This window comes from Misgurnus anguillicaudatus, chromosome 11 (assembly GCF_027580225.2).
Source record: "Misgurnus anguillicaudatus chromosome 11, ASM2758022v2, whole genome shotgun sequence".
NCBI lineage: Eukaryota > Metazoa > Chordata > Actinopteri > Cypriniformes > Cobitidae > Misgurnus > Misgurnus anguillicaudatus.
The window spans coordinates 28788592-28802645 of record NC_073347.2 but is presented as its reverse complement, the minus strand read 5'-3'; the positions used below and the strand labels follow the sequence as shown (position 1 = coordinate 28802645).

General features: G+C 36.3%; 3 protein-coding genes across 3 annotated transcripts in view; all 3 read right to left on the bottom strand.

Annotated features, from left to right (window-relative positions):
* Positions 1 to 326: 326 nt before the first annotated feature.
* Positions 327 to 4029, bottom strand: vent (ventral expressed homeobox). The gene is made up of 3 exons (XM_055169921.2): positions 2161 to 4029; positions 1888 to 2081; positions 327 to 1707 (listed from the first exon to the last, which is right to left on the bottom strand). Exons 1-3 carry the CDS (start codon positions 2369 to 2371, stop codon positions 1501 to 1503), a joined length of 612 nt encoding a protein of 203 aa, XP_055025896.2. The 5' UTR covers positions 2372 to 4029; the 3' UTR covers positions 327 to 1500.
* A 517-nt stretch (positions 4030 to 4546) lies between these two features.
* On the bottom strand, positions 4547 to 6567 carry vox (ventral homeobox). The gene is made up of 3 exons (XM_055169920.2): positions 5422 to 6567; positions 5090 to 5322; positions 4547 to 4953 (listed from the first exon to the last, which is right to left on the bottom strand). Exons 1-3 carry the CDS (start codon positions 5684 to 5686, stop codon positions 4708 to 4710), a joined length of 744 nt encoding a protein of 247 aa, XP_055025895.1. The 5' UTR covers positions 5687 to 6567; the 3' UTR covers positions 4547 to 4707.
* Positions 6568 to 6696: 129 nt separating this feature from the next.
* kndc1 (kinase non-catalytic C-lobe domain containing 1) overlaps positions 6697 to 14054 on the bottom strand; it is a 45073-nt gene continuing 37715 nt past the window's right edge. The window contains exons 29-31 of the mRNA XM_055169919.2: positions 13832 to 13891; positions 12712 to 12869; positions 6697 to 10094 (exon numbers count right to left, since the gene is read on the bottom strand). Of these exons, the coding sequence (XP_055025894.2) occupies positions 9863 to 10094; positions 12712 to 12869; positions 13832 to 13891 (450 nt within the window). The 3' untranslated portion in view covers positions 6697 to 9862. The remainder of the gene's footprint in view (positions 10095 to 12711; positions 12870 to 13831; positions 13892 to 14054) is intronic.

The following is a 14054-nucleotide window of genomic DNA, read 5'->3' as shown; positions in this document are numbered from 1 at the left end:
AAACATTTTGTCGTTTCACATGTAATCTAATTTATCTTGAACTTATTGAGGTTTTTACTTGCAAGATGAATTATAGTCATTTACGTATTTAAATTTCTGATTCATCAATCTACCTGGCATCTAAGCTTATTTTAAGTGAATGCCATCAAAACTTTTTAATACATTGTCAGAAATGTATAATTGTAGGATGCTTTTGTTATGTATACATAATTTATTGGCAAAATTATGTATTGTGCTGGTAAGGACTGTGCTGGTAATGACATTTTTTCCCCCAAAAAACTAGCCCTACTAGCTAAGATGATGACTAAGCAAGTGTAGCTAGCTTTCTACATGTAATGTACACCATTTTAACTATTAAAGTGATAAAAATATTTAAAAAATGTAAAAAAAATACAGAAATACAACATATATGGTAATGACGCATAATACGTGTACATGCCCAACACAAAGAATAAAGAGATGATTTACTTTTCTGGACATCAAGGCATCAGTCTTGCAGCTTGAAATCCATGTGCTCCACTATGTCATTAGGTTACCATGGCTACCAAATAAACTTTTGGTGAAAAAACAGTGGGAAGGTCCCTTTATGCAGAGTGTGTTGGTAATGACAGCTAAACCACAGGTAGAAATTACAGGTACAAAATATGCTTAATCTGTGCATGTAGTTTATTAGTTCAAGTAACATTTAATTCATATACATATTTTTTTATTAATTAGTGATAAATAATGTTTAAAATATGACACGACAGGTGAAAACTCTGGTGAAGGACAACACCAAAACACAGATATTGTACCACAAAACACCAATAAAATGTGATAAAATTATTAGTAAGAGCAGCCATAAAAAAGTTTTATTTATACTAATTAATGGTGCTCAAATGTATTAGATTTGATTTGTTTTTAATAGAATTACACCCTGGGGACATAAATAGGCCCGAATTCTGGGAAATACCTATATATTGCATGACTTTTCAACTGCCTGCTATTTATATGCATTTGATGAAAGTGGGTATTAAAGATATCAAACTCAGATGAATTGGCTTTCTGTTATGAAACAGTGAAACATTCGCAAATCCACTGAATATCACAATTATGATTAAGTGGCCACTAAAACATATGACAGTAGACTACCAAATAAATAGGCCATGACACAGAGGCCTACATATAATAATAATAGCTTTAATAGCTTTATACAGAAAAAAATCTTTGTCACCAGTTGGCAAATCTCAAGTCTCACGTGGGCAAAATTATCCCACTAGAAGAAAATTATTTAAAACAAACAAATATAAACAAAAAGGCCTGATATCGAGACAGTATTAGATAAAAGATATTTATTTATGTACATTCATATACACTTTCTGACTATACATTATAGACTACAGTGCTTCTGTATTTTACTTCTTAAACCCCGTTTTAGGAGTGTGATTATATTACATCTAGATTCTAGATTACACGTGTCAATGATAAACAGTTTGATCATGTATTATTTTAAAAGTCTCTTCAGAGGTAACAGGGAGTGAACAGCATCGGCTGATGTTGTGCAGGCATCCGCTGAATGTACACGTGAGGCGCGCGCTGTCCGCTCATGGCGTGGTGCTGAAATGACGTCAGCGGAGGCAGAAGAGTTGGTACAAAATATTGAGCAGCACGCATGTCTTGAACTTCCCGCTTCAACTTCATACGTCTATTTTGAAACCATGTTTTCACCTAAAAAAATAAACAAACATTTTGGAATAAATATTCACATCCAAATTCGTCTTTTTACACGTTTTGGCGCCGCAACTTTCATTGTAGGCCACCGCTTTATTTATAAAAAATTATACATAATAAACTGAAAAAGTGTCGTTAAGGTTATCAATGTAATTTCAACTATAGACTCACACATACCTGAGTTTCAGATAGATGCAGCTTTTCTGCGATTTTTCGTCTTTGGGTTGCACCGAGATATTTGTGTTTGTTGAATGTTTTCTCCAGACAAGAGATTTGCTCGGTTGTGAACTTGGTTCTGAGGCGACGGTGCGGTCCAGTTTCCCCTTCACTGTCATCACCGCTCTCAGACGCAGATGTGTAGCCACAACTATCTAATATGATTAAAATATAAAGTTAGATACAAACCTAGATATTAAAAGTTTTAGATACAACAGTGAGAGGTATACTTACTTGTAGGGGAAGATGGGACCTTGTCTTCTTTAACACTGAAGTCTTCTTCTCCAACCATTTTCAGTATTTTTTGAGATGCATCCATGAGGGACTCCGAATCACGATCTCTTGGAAATACGCAGGGTTTTTGCGAGTAAGCATCTTTGTCCTGGTCCAGCTGTTGAGCATGGTAACTCTGGGACAGCCACTCCACAGTGAAGTTCTTGGACATGATGTTTCCTTTCAGTAGAGGATCACTACAAATATTTTGAGCAGCTGTAGTCCCTTGACTTTATGTAGGAGTTGTTTCGCTCATTTGCATGAGTAAAGGTCCAGGCGGAATGATAACTTTTTGATGGGCGCTGTAATTGAAGTTAATAGATGTTGCAGTTGGGCTGTTCACACGTTTACTGTAGACTACTTGTGATATCCAGGCGCCAGTGAGTCTGAGCACCTCGTGTTCATCTCAAGTACCCGAGAACAGATGAATAATCATCCACATCATTCACAATGATACGATCATCTGACGGTATCGTTCACTCAAGACAAGACATAATCCATTGTCTGATAATCCCAAGATTAAAGACTACTGTTTATTTGGGTGGATTACTGTTTTACTTACAGTGAGATTATGTCTTGATCCCCATATAGTTCAATCTTTCCAATCTGTATTGTTCGTGAAACGGTTACGGACTTTGAGAGTTTATTTCCCTCGTGGCTGTGCAATATTATCCTGTTGCATGCTGTCTATTAAACTTTTTTTTTTTAGATGAGCTTGGTTTGAGACCCATAAACACCGCACCATGGTAACAATGTAGAACGCACAGAAGTCAAAAGCTGCAGGAAAATGGACAGGGATAACAAGTTTATCTGCGCAAAATTTTTATGTTTTCTCTGGTGCCCCGGGATTTTGTCTCTTTCGAAAATACAGACATATGCATTCAGATTCTTATAAATCATGACTGAAGTTGGAATGTTGCGCATTTTGACTGCAATGTAAGGCCAGGGACAATATTTTAACAATAGGATACGCACATGTATTCGGCGACAACAATGCACTATAGTTGAGAATTGCACGATCATAAAATTATAAATTGTAGTGCAATAAACAAAATTTGCTCTTGCCAATAAAATCAAAAATAAAAATAAATTGTTTTTTACATTTTTATAAAATTAAAAATGTACAGTTCGGCTCTGGTGATCGATTTTGTCAAATGATCCGAAGTCAATTGCGCCATATGCAGCTCCACTTCATGTTAATGTTATCATGGGCCTTTATGATGTAAACAGGTGATCAACACTGTATCCCTTCCATTGTATGGAGACGCACACAAATCTCAGACATACTGGAGCCTGTCTGTTGGGATTATGTGAGGAGTGTAAACTCATCAATGGGCGACTTAATTAGGACTAATTGTTGACCATGATCTGCTCGTTAAATGTCGTTTGAAGTGTCGCAGCAGAGACAAACAGAAAGAGTTAAACGCGCATATGAAAGCGCAGTATGAGACTGCGGATCAATGACTTCTGCTGGTTTGTTTAGAGTTTCTCTGGCGCCCACATTTGATTTGAATGAGACTCAACAGATCCAGCAAACCCACCCAAAACCTTAAATTCTTCAATGTTCACAGTGACCGTTTTAGAGGAACCATCTTAGCATAAAAAATCTTTTATTTACACCAGGATTCGTCGAATCAGTCATTGAATAGTTTTTAAACGATCTAAAGTTATCTTTGGTTGAAGCACACTGTTACTTTGTCAGGTTATTACAGTAAAAATAAACTCAAAAGCTTATTTTTATACTGTCACTTTTCTCAATGGAAATTATTTGTATTTCACTCTCTTGAAAACTCATGAGGAAATAAGATTCATTTTAAAAGATTCATTAGATGAATATTATTGTTGTAAGAATAAAGTCTTAATATCAATGATTGTAATTCCATTATAACGCTTTATTGCGCGTTTTTAAGTGTCAGCTAAAATGGTGATTTTTTTTATTTCTGCAATGCTAAAATTGATCAGTAATGATGAGTGGCCATTGCAACATTAATGTTTTAATGAGTTTTTAATTTAACTAAAAACAATTTAAGTTTAGCGATCTTTTTTTATTAAGTTATAGGCTAACAACTCATCTCAAAGTCAAGATCTAAATTATTATCTTTAAATAACTTATGATTATAACCTTTTAAAAAGCTAAATATCTTTATTTATTTTATTTTAGTGTGATGTAAGGTTAACAGAACATAAAATCCCCTAAATAAAACATTATCTGTTTTTTTTCAAAGGAAATTGATTAAGATAAAATGTCTTTGAACAGCTGTTGTTATCTAGAGACTTCAGATGTGATCAGCTTCAAACTTTAACCTCTCACAGTTCAACTTGAACAACATAAGACCAGAAAGCAAACTTGCAATAAAACATTCTTTATTTCTGACAATAAATAAACTCTTCTTTTAATCATTTTTAAAATTAAACATTTTTACTTTACTGTATTTAATACAAAGCATAACTGTACATATATTGCACACCAAATGTGATGTAAGTGTTTTAATTTATGGGAAAAGTCTTTCAGTAGTAATGCTGGCCGGGCATCATGAGATGATGATGATGGTGGTGAGGAAGAATGATGTGTTGAGCGCTGCTCATCTGATGCATCAGGGTTTGTGGAGGAAAGGGAAGTCGTTGTCTGTCGTGATAGTGATACTGAACCGGCAGAAGCATTTGTGGCACAGCTGGAAACTGAAAACAATCCGCCTGCATCTCCTGCACTTCGCGCTTTAACTTCATCCGACGGTTCTGGAACCAGGTTCTGACCTATAAAAAACAAAGAAACTCACAGTTAAAATATGTTTGAAAAATAAAGTTTAACACAAATAACGTAAGCCAATCTTTCCTTTCTAAATAATAGAAATATCTGTTTGGATAAAAGTGAGTGAAGACGGTGTCTCACCTGTGTTTCAGATAGACTGAGCTTTAGCGCAGTTTTAATTCTCTCCCCTGCGTCCAGGTATTTGTGCTTGTTGAAGATTTTCTCAAGCTTGTCGATCTGATCTGGAGTGAATTTGGTTCTGATTCGGCGCGCCACGGCCTCTTTTTCCAGGTCGTTTCCATCTTCAACAGATGCGCATTCAGACGCGGCCGTTTCGCTTTCATATCCGGATGAGTATTCGCTATTCTCTGAAACTGAACATAAAAATAAAGAGTTAAAAAGCCGTCCAATTTCATCTATTTAGTGCACATCAGAAAGTAAAGCAAGACGCATTGTGTTGTCAAGATACTTACAGCTTGGAGACGAACAGTTTCTTTGCGCAACTGAGACCTCTTTCTCCTTTGGTACGCTTGTGTCTTCTTGTTTTTGCTGCTGGACTTTAGCTGTGACTTTTGGTTTGGGCTGCAAGTAAACCTTGTCGTAAGATGTTGGAGGTCTCGGTTGAGCCAAACAGGGCATGTGAGGCCTGTGGCGCTTCTTCTCTGGTTCTGAATCTTCCTGAGGCGCAGAGTCGTGAAAGCTTTGGGCGAGCCAGTCCACAGAAAAGTTCTTCACCATGATTGCTGTCTGAGTAAAAGCAAGCGTGTCTTATCCGAGTACAATCCAAGACTGTGTGTCAGGCCTTCAGAGTGAGCTTCCTATATATAGCGCGTCCCAGGATCACATTAACATATGCATGGCGCGTTAACGCCCGATCGATTCTCAATCATTAGGCCTAATGGGTCGTTATTGAAGTCTTTACATATCCTGTGATTGTGTGAAGGCCTGGCGCCAGCTTGTCTGTGAGAACCTCTGTCTCATCCAGGTGTCTGCATCCTCTCCAAACAAAGACGCAGCGTCAGAACAACTGGATGCATGGCGCGGTTATGTTTAAAATGCATGGGGAAACTCAAAATGGTAGAAAAACGAGCAAAAACTAATGTTCAATCTGACCTATCTTAAATATGCAACATGTCAGAAAATAAATACTCTAATTTTTTATAAAATATATTTTAAGCACCAATCAACTGTAAGTCAACAATTTTGTTGTCACTCAAAAGTTAATTCGCTTACAATTGTTTTGGCTACTTTATGTTGACTTCAGAAAGCCAAGATTAAAACAACACATCAGGATATTTGGGGTTTGTTATCCATTATGGTTGATCACATTGATAATTTTGAGGATTGATAAAGTTAAATATCCAGCAACCAAACTATTCTAGGAGTTTACCGTTTTTGGCGTCGTTGAGTTATGTGGAGTAAATTCTCATTCAATACCAAAAGTGAAATGCTTGGTTGTTTTTGCATAAAGACAATGGTGATGGTGAATGTAGCTCAAATGGTTTTTGTATGAACACTGAATCCTGATGACCCGGGGAGCCGCTGGCGCCGCAGACGCGTCAATCACACAAGCGTTTGGTCGCGCAGATCAAAGGGATTACAGTAGCAACACAATTAACTCTCAATGAACAACAGTTAAAATGCAAATTCACACCCGGACACCCGAATACAGACTTAAGAAAAGACCCATAAGAAGTCACCAAAATGAAAAACTTTAGAAAACTACACACTTTTAAATTTTTACTTAAAATATAAAACACACAAAATAAAACATTTGTTTATATTCCAAATATCGTTTAGTGGTATTTCTGAATGTTTTAAAGCAAGGAGGGGTATTTAATAAAATCACAAGTTTCAATATTGATCGCATTGAGTTAATTTGAGGTTTGATGTGATTTATTTATTGCAGATAAATAAGAAATGTGAGGAATGGCTCTTCAGAAGTTAATCAGGATTTTATGTTATCTCTTTGTGCTTGAATCTCTGCGGATAACAGACTCAAAGGATCGTTTAGGTGGACAATGAGGATCACTGCGTGTTTATCGCTGATCTATAGTTCAGGAGGACTAGAGCTCTTTCACTGACGATTAAAGTCTTTATTTCAAGCGCTTTGATCCTGTCACGAGACAATGAAGTGAATCCGCGTTCGCGTCGCCTCACATCGCCTCCGACGGCGCGTGTTTCCTCACCTCCACTGACAACTCTGAAACAAATTGCAAAGCTCAAACGCTCATTATTGAAATTGTGTGAAATATCATGACTTCAAGGAACACTGTAAAATGATGGGATCGATAAAAATCAATTTCATTATTGCAACTCATCACATAAAAAGAAACATTTTGTTTAAAAGCTAGCAACTCATCAGTAAGTTGAATGATTTAGAAATGTAATTTGATTATATTTAAAAACTAAAGGCAGCAAGGAACAGAGGATCAGAGGTGACAGATCTAAAGCCTTTCATGTGTTTTATTGTATGAGATGAGACACTGTAAAAATACTTTGCTGCCTTAAAATTTGTTGTTGAATCAACTCGGAAGTCATTTCAACTTTCTATTATTTATCTTGACTAGAGATGAGTTGTTATTATATCTACAGGTGAGTTGTTATAACTTATAAAATTAAGTTGACTTTTCTCAGTTATATTTTATAAGTTGTGACAACTCATCTCTGTTGACATGACTTGTAATTCTGAGTTGATTTAACAAAAAATGTTAAGGCAGCAAAGTATTTTTTACAGTGAGTTGTCACAGACAGTGACCTTATGCCTATCTCAATAGCTGCAAGTTAAAAGTTTAGTTTATCTGGTTATCTAGTTGCAAGCTTATTAAATGACAGCAAGTTTTAGCGTCTAAAATTTAATACCAACATATTTGTTGAGGAAAAAGCAGAACAATAAATGCACATGCATACATCCAGTCAAGAGTCTAATATGTAGGTCTACCTATTAATCAAAAGTTTAGGTTGTCACAATTTATTGCACGTGTTTTAAATATTATAAGTTAATTTATTTAATACATTTGCTTTAGTGTGTTTTAGTATTGATGGTATAAATGTCATAGTGTGACAACATGGCCCATAGCAGTCAATGTGTGATCAACTTATAAGTAATTATGTTTTTTCAATAGTTTTGTAAACAAGACAGAGGTTTTGTGTCTATATACATCTTTTTAATTTCTACCCTGAGATCTTGCCCCATGTCTACCTTATTTTAAAATTGAGAAATTACATTGTAAAAAGTTATTTTGTTTATTTTTGCTCTTCCAACACAATTAATTCCCGAAAAAGTAGTAAACACAAACTAGTAAAGTGATACAAACAGCAAAGTGCATTTATATGTAATATAAGCTTTACAAATAAAACAGGAGCATAAATATCTGTGGTATGAATTAAAGACACAACATTTACATTCTTTTATGAATGAAAAGAATCAGAATAAAGCGCTGCATGTAACAAGCTATTATATGACTCATGTCCACCTATTTAATTATTATTTAATAAATTCAAAAGTACTGTATTATGAAATGCTTCACCAGGTCTCCTAATAAAGTCTTGTTGAACAGGTTTTATATAAAAATATTTATGACTGAATTAATGTAAATACATTAGTAAGAATCACACTGTAACAAATGCAACATGAAGTTAAACAAGTTGGTTTTGCAAGTCAATTCAACCAAATATTTTAAGTTTTGGCTTATGACATAACTTATAAAATCAAGTTGAAATTGTTTAACTTATTTTTATGTTACGTAAAAAATTATGTTGATTTGACAAAAATGCTGCGTTGTTTTTTTTTTTACAGTGTACAGATGGTTTCTCCATCAAATGCTATTTAAAAACATTAAAAGCTTTTCATTTTAAAGTGCTCTGTAACAGTAAAAATGCTGAGATTTTTAAAATTATTTTATCCATAATGAACTTAATGCAAGAATATCACAATGTGCTACAATTAGATGAAAATGTGCAAAAATATTAAGTTTAATCTATTTGTTAAAGAATGATACTTTTCTTTTACTCTGAATGCTAAGCAGTAGCGGCTCGTGACTGTTCATCTGAGGGGCGCAAATTCAAAATATGTGTTTGTTGCGTCATGTGAACCATGTGCATCACGTGTCTTGTCAAAACAAGTGCCCGCTGCACACGCGTCAAAACCGTTCACGATAAAAGAGACGCTCACGTTCACAAAATACACGCAAGACACTCCCTTAACACTAAACTCTGATTAGGCATGAGATTATGCGAGTATCTGGCAAACGCGAGCGTCTCCTTTATAACAAACCCCCTAGACGCATCTGCAGCAGGCACCCACCTCGACAAGACCCGTGATGCACACATAATCTCTCTACGCACAGGACACATATTTTGAAATAAAGAACCACACACGACGGGCTATACATGTTGTGACGAACTTCGCATTGAGCGCCACAGACTCATCACACGTCAAAAATATGTAAAACATAATTCCTAAATTATTTAAATCTGAACAATTATCAATATATAATCTATATAATCGGCTTTATTTGGTCATGTAGCTGTTAGAAAACACAAAAATGCTTTGTTTCTCTCAAGAAAATAATCTATTACACACAAACATTGACTGAGGCTGCTTACAGAAGTGTGTTTATCTCACACAGTGACTGCTGATGACAAATACACTCATCCTCTTAAAGAGAGTTTAACTAAACAAGAAAAAGATAAACAACTCCTTTACCTACTTGCTGTGGCATTCATGGAAAACAACCACATCCTCCATGACCGCAACACTCAGCACGTTCCTCAGCAGCCTCAGTATATAAGAGCTCAGTTCTCCCATCACACCACAGCAGGGTTCAGATTGATGCTGACAGCATCTTCACCTCTGTACCTCTGGAGATGCGAGTTCACATCTGTGCTGTCTCTTTGGAGGACACTGTTCAGTCACTGAAACGATGCTTTGACCCTTCGCAGCGTGTCGTGGATCCTGCGGCCGTGGCGATCGATGGCCGTCTGGTTAAAGTTGGCGTCGTTGTCGGAGGCGAGGAGGGGGACGTCACATTTGCCAAGTCGTGCGATGCGTCCCCGCAGGTATGACTGGAGCTCGAGGTCAGGGGGGTAGGAATACAGATGCTCTTGAAACGCATGGACTTGACTCACCACACGTGCAATGTTCCTGTGATGAGAGAAAAGCAGGGCCGTCAAAAACACAACACGTGTCTTGATTCCAGAAACTTTCATAAGAAACTCTAATTTCATCAATAACATATTTTAGTAAAAATCATAGTCAGATTGCTTTGAAACAAGGCAAACTATCCCATGCCTGTAACACAGACACTGAAGTACAAAGTACAGACACTGAAGTGGGAAAATTGGTCACTGGGGCGGTACACCTTTGCACCTTAAGTTTGTGCCTCAGAGGTACATACTGGTACCAAAGAGTGCATGTTAGTACCTCAAAGGTACATTTTGGTACAAAATATATAGATATTTGTATTACATCCTTTTTAACCCTTATAAGCCCCGATTTTCATTTATACGTTAGAGTTGCGTGAGGGTAAAAATGACCCCAGAAATTAAAAGAGTGATTACAAAAAATATATACATTTTTCATGATACAAATAATATATTTTTTTTGTTTACTTCCCATCTATACATTAATGCTGTGTTTTGGAGATATGAAGTACTTTTGTACCTGTTTTCCACTATATTTGTGGACCATTAGCTTGCCTGTAAAATATTATTTTTTTATGAAAAATGCACAGAAATTATGATCTAAATTTTATTTAAAATGTTTTTAGGTACTGATTTAGATGTTATGTGCTTAGAAAAAAAATGAGAAAAGACTTAAAGTTTAGGAAATAAATAATTTAGACTAGCAGAGAGCCATAGAGACCCATTTATTTCACCGGATGTGGCCAACTGCTTACATCACTACTTTAGTGATACATTTTGTGAATTTATGTATATATAAACATTAGAAAGGACATTAAAAATAAATATTATTTCAAATAGTAGAATTTTTTTTGTAGTTCTTGATGCATTTTGAAATGTCTGTTTTTACAAAATACCACAGAAATTTGACTGAATGTATGTGTGTGTGTGTGTGTGTGTGTGTGTGTGTGTATGTGTGTGTGCGCGCTTGTCTGTGTGTGTGTCTGTGTTTGCGTGTTTGTGTGACTTTGTCTGTCTGTGTCTTTATGTGTGTGTGTGTGTGTGTGTGTGTCTGTGTGTGAGCATTAGAGCCCACCAATTTACATCTTTGTTTTGCATTTGTGGCTGTTTTTAGCCAAATTGGATAAAAAAAATGCTTTCTGTGGCAGTCATACCTTTGTGTGTTTTTGTGTGTTTGAGCATGTCGTTTCTATATTGCATTTGTGCTCTAGTACCAGGCCTTCTTTTCTGTGTTGAAATTTTCAGAGTTATTCTGGATGCTTTGATTTTTCCCCCATTCCCATTCATTTTCAATTGGGTTCATTCTTACCCCCAAGGGCCTCTTTTGGTATTTTTTACACATCTTTAGAACGACTGAATCAAGCCTAGTTTTTTATATGAATATTGACAGATAGTCTAGAAAAGTCACAAAATCTTATTCCAATGAGATGAAGGGAACCATGTTTTTGTAAAGAAAAGTGGCTTGGGGGTAAGATTGACCCCAAGGGACTTATAAGGGTTAAGGGATACTGTACTGTGACACAGTTTAATATTTTAGCTTTAGAGTTTGTTCATATGATTTAAAAAAGCATAAGGAATAAAAATGCTGGATTTAATAAACATCTGCTGATCCTAAAAAATAAAGCCATAGTCAATAGATCCTCAAATTGACCTAAAAATCATAAAATATAATGTTATAGTAAAAAAGTACTTCTGTGTGTTAACATCTGTATGAAATCCCTACCCAGTCTCATAAAGTTTTGTGATTGTCACATATTTTATGATTCTTTTTTAGTGCTATTATCACAAATTTTCACGTGAATTTTCACCATTGTCGCTTCGGTGTAGGGCCAGATTTGGTGCTTGCATTAGAATGTCACTTTATATATTGGTTTATACTATTTTTTCTGATTTATTTTTTTATATGTCGCCTGGCGTTAAGGTTAGAGTTGGGTTTGGTTAGGGATTTCATTTTATGTAAATCTAACCCTAAGCCGAAGCGACAATGGTAAAAAAAATAGGACAAAACAGTTGAGTAACCAATACGTGATAATCACACGAAAACAGGAATTCGTTATACGATCACGATATCAAAATTTGTGATAATAGCACGAAAAAAGAATAAAAAAAATACGTGACTACACAACGAAACTTCGCGAGACTGGGCAGGAAATCCAGTGTGAACAGACTAAATTTCAAAAATATGGCTCCTCCTCCTATTTAAATGTGCGTGACCTGATTAACTGTGCTATAAGCTACAGATGTACAACAACCAGCTGTGTGTCCACTCCTGAGGGCATCTACGACCCAGAAATCTGCCTACAACAGAAGCTCTACGGGCCATTGGAACAGACCCAAGTCCCCCGGCAAACCTCTTCCAATCATTACCATCTGCTCCACCCAACACACACACTAAAGCATCATGTACGCATACCAGCTTAGAGAAACACCAGCTGCATCATTACCAACACATCTGACTCTCCCTCACCTTTAACCCATACAGCTGTCACACCGTGTCTGTATGACAACAGAATTTGGGCTGTCCATGTACTATAGTAGTATAGTATAGTAATAATGTCTTAAATCTGTCTGGAGATCAGTTGCATTAATGGACACTTGTTTTAGTGTGAATCTATGACCTCAGTTTGGTCCACTTGTATGATCCACTGGTGGTGGTGAAGGCTCCGATCTCCAGCTGTTGTAGATGCAGGGCAAGGATTTGTGCAGCAGGTAGTGTTGGTCGTACGCTCATTCGCTGTCCCTCCATCAAACACAGATTATCGCTCTTCAGAAAGACCTACAACACGTTTAACACAGATTGTGACTCACTGCTACTCACATTTATGCATCATATCAAACTAAAAGTGATGTTTGGTCTTTGCCCTTAGCTTCTAAAATGTTGATTGAATAAACCTTTGGCAGATATATGCATTGATAATCTTCTGCGTAAGCAGATCACAAATAGTGATGATAAACTTGTTCATGGGGCGTAAACTGTACAATCAGGGTTCCCACACCTTAGTTAACGTCAAATTCAAGGACATTTCAAGGACTTTCCAGGTCCAATACCCTCAAATTCAAGGAGTAAATGTGGGGACACATTTCAAGTGAGAGCAAGGTTACATCGTGTTACCTTTTTAGATACATAGTTACAGTTCCCTTTCAAAGGAACTCGCGCTGCGTCACTGCGGTGACACTTTGGGGACGCCTCCAGGGGTAAGTGCGTCTGAATGTGTATATCAAATTTAACCAATGGTGAGGCTTAATGACAAAGACAGGGTGACGCAGGAGCCAGGAAGTATATCGCTATCTGAAATATTGCCAAAGACGGCGTTACAGGGACGCAGGAAGTATGGCAAGGAACAACAGTTACATACGTAACCCGAGACATTTTCATGTGTCAAACACAACTATGCAAAAAAGCATTTTGGTATGAATCAACATTCGTAAAAGGCTCGAAATTTTATGATATTATCCTACACTACACAGGGAATAATATGGATTTTTTTCCAGGAAAACTTCTTGCATAAAATAGATTCAAGCACTTTCCTGTATCTATGTATGTATATTTTCAAAAACTTCCCAGGGCCTCGAATTATTTCCCCCAGTTTAACAAACTTTCAAGGATTTCAAGCACCTGTGGGAACCCTGAAGAATTTACAAATCTAGCTCTTTAAACATGTTTGAATGTTGAGTGTTTTTGACATTTTCACATCAAAATAAACACAGAAATAATAATGAATGATGGTTCAGTGTCACCTGCACAGCTCGAAGCTCGTCCAGAATCCCACAAACCTTCCCAGAGAGAGACTTCCAGCCCTGAACATACGAAAGCAACAGAAGAAGAAACTATAATAATAACTAATTAAGATGGTAATAATCATGGCCTTGTTAAACTCATTTCACATGCAATTTCATTTCACGCTAAATATAATGTTTATTGTTTTGTTTTCACACTAAATAAAGAATGCAGACAGATAAT

Excerpts from the sequence above, each read along its gene's own strand:
- vent (XM_055169921.2), bottom strand. The coding sequence starts at position 2,371 with ATGTCCAAGAACTTCACTGTGGAGTGGCTGTCCCAGAGTTACCATGCT. Across the intron at positions 2,082-2,160 it reads GGTCCCATCTTCCCCTACAA|ATAGTTGTGGCTACACATCT; the intron begins GTAAGTATACCT and ends TAATCATATTAG. Across the intron at positions 1,708-1,887 it reads TGCATCTATCTGAAACTCAG|GTGAAAACATGGTTTCAAAA; the intron begins GTATGTGTGAGT and ends TTATTTTTTTAG.
- vox (XM_055169920.2), bottom strand. The coding sequence starts at position 5,686 with ATGGTGAAGAACTTTTCTGTGGACTGGCTCGCCCAAAGCTTTCACGAC. Across the intron at positions 5,323-5,421 it reads AAACTGTTCGTCTCCAAGCT|TTTCAGAGAATAGCGAATAC; the intron begins GTAAGTATCTTG and ends TTTTATGTTCAG. Across the intron at positions 4,954-5,089 it reads TCAGTCTATCTGAAACACAG|GTCAGAACCTGGTTCCAGAA; the intron begins GTGAGACACCGT and ends TGTTTTTTATAG.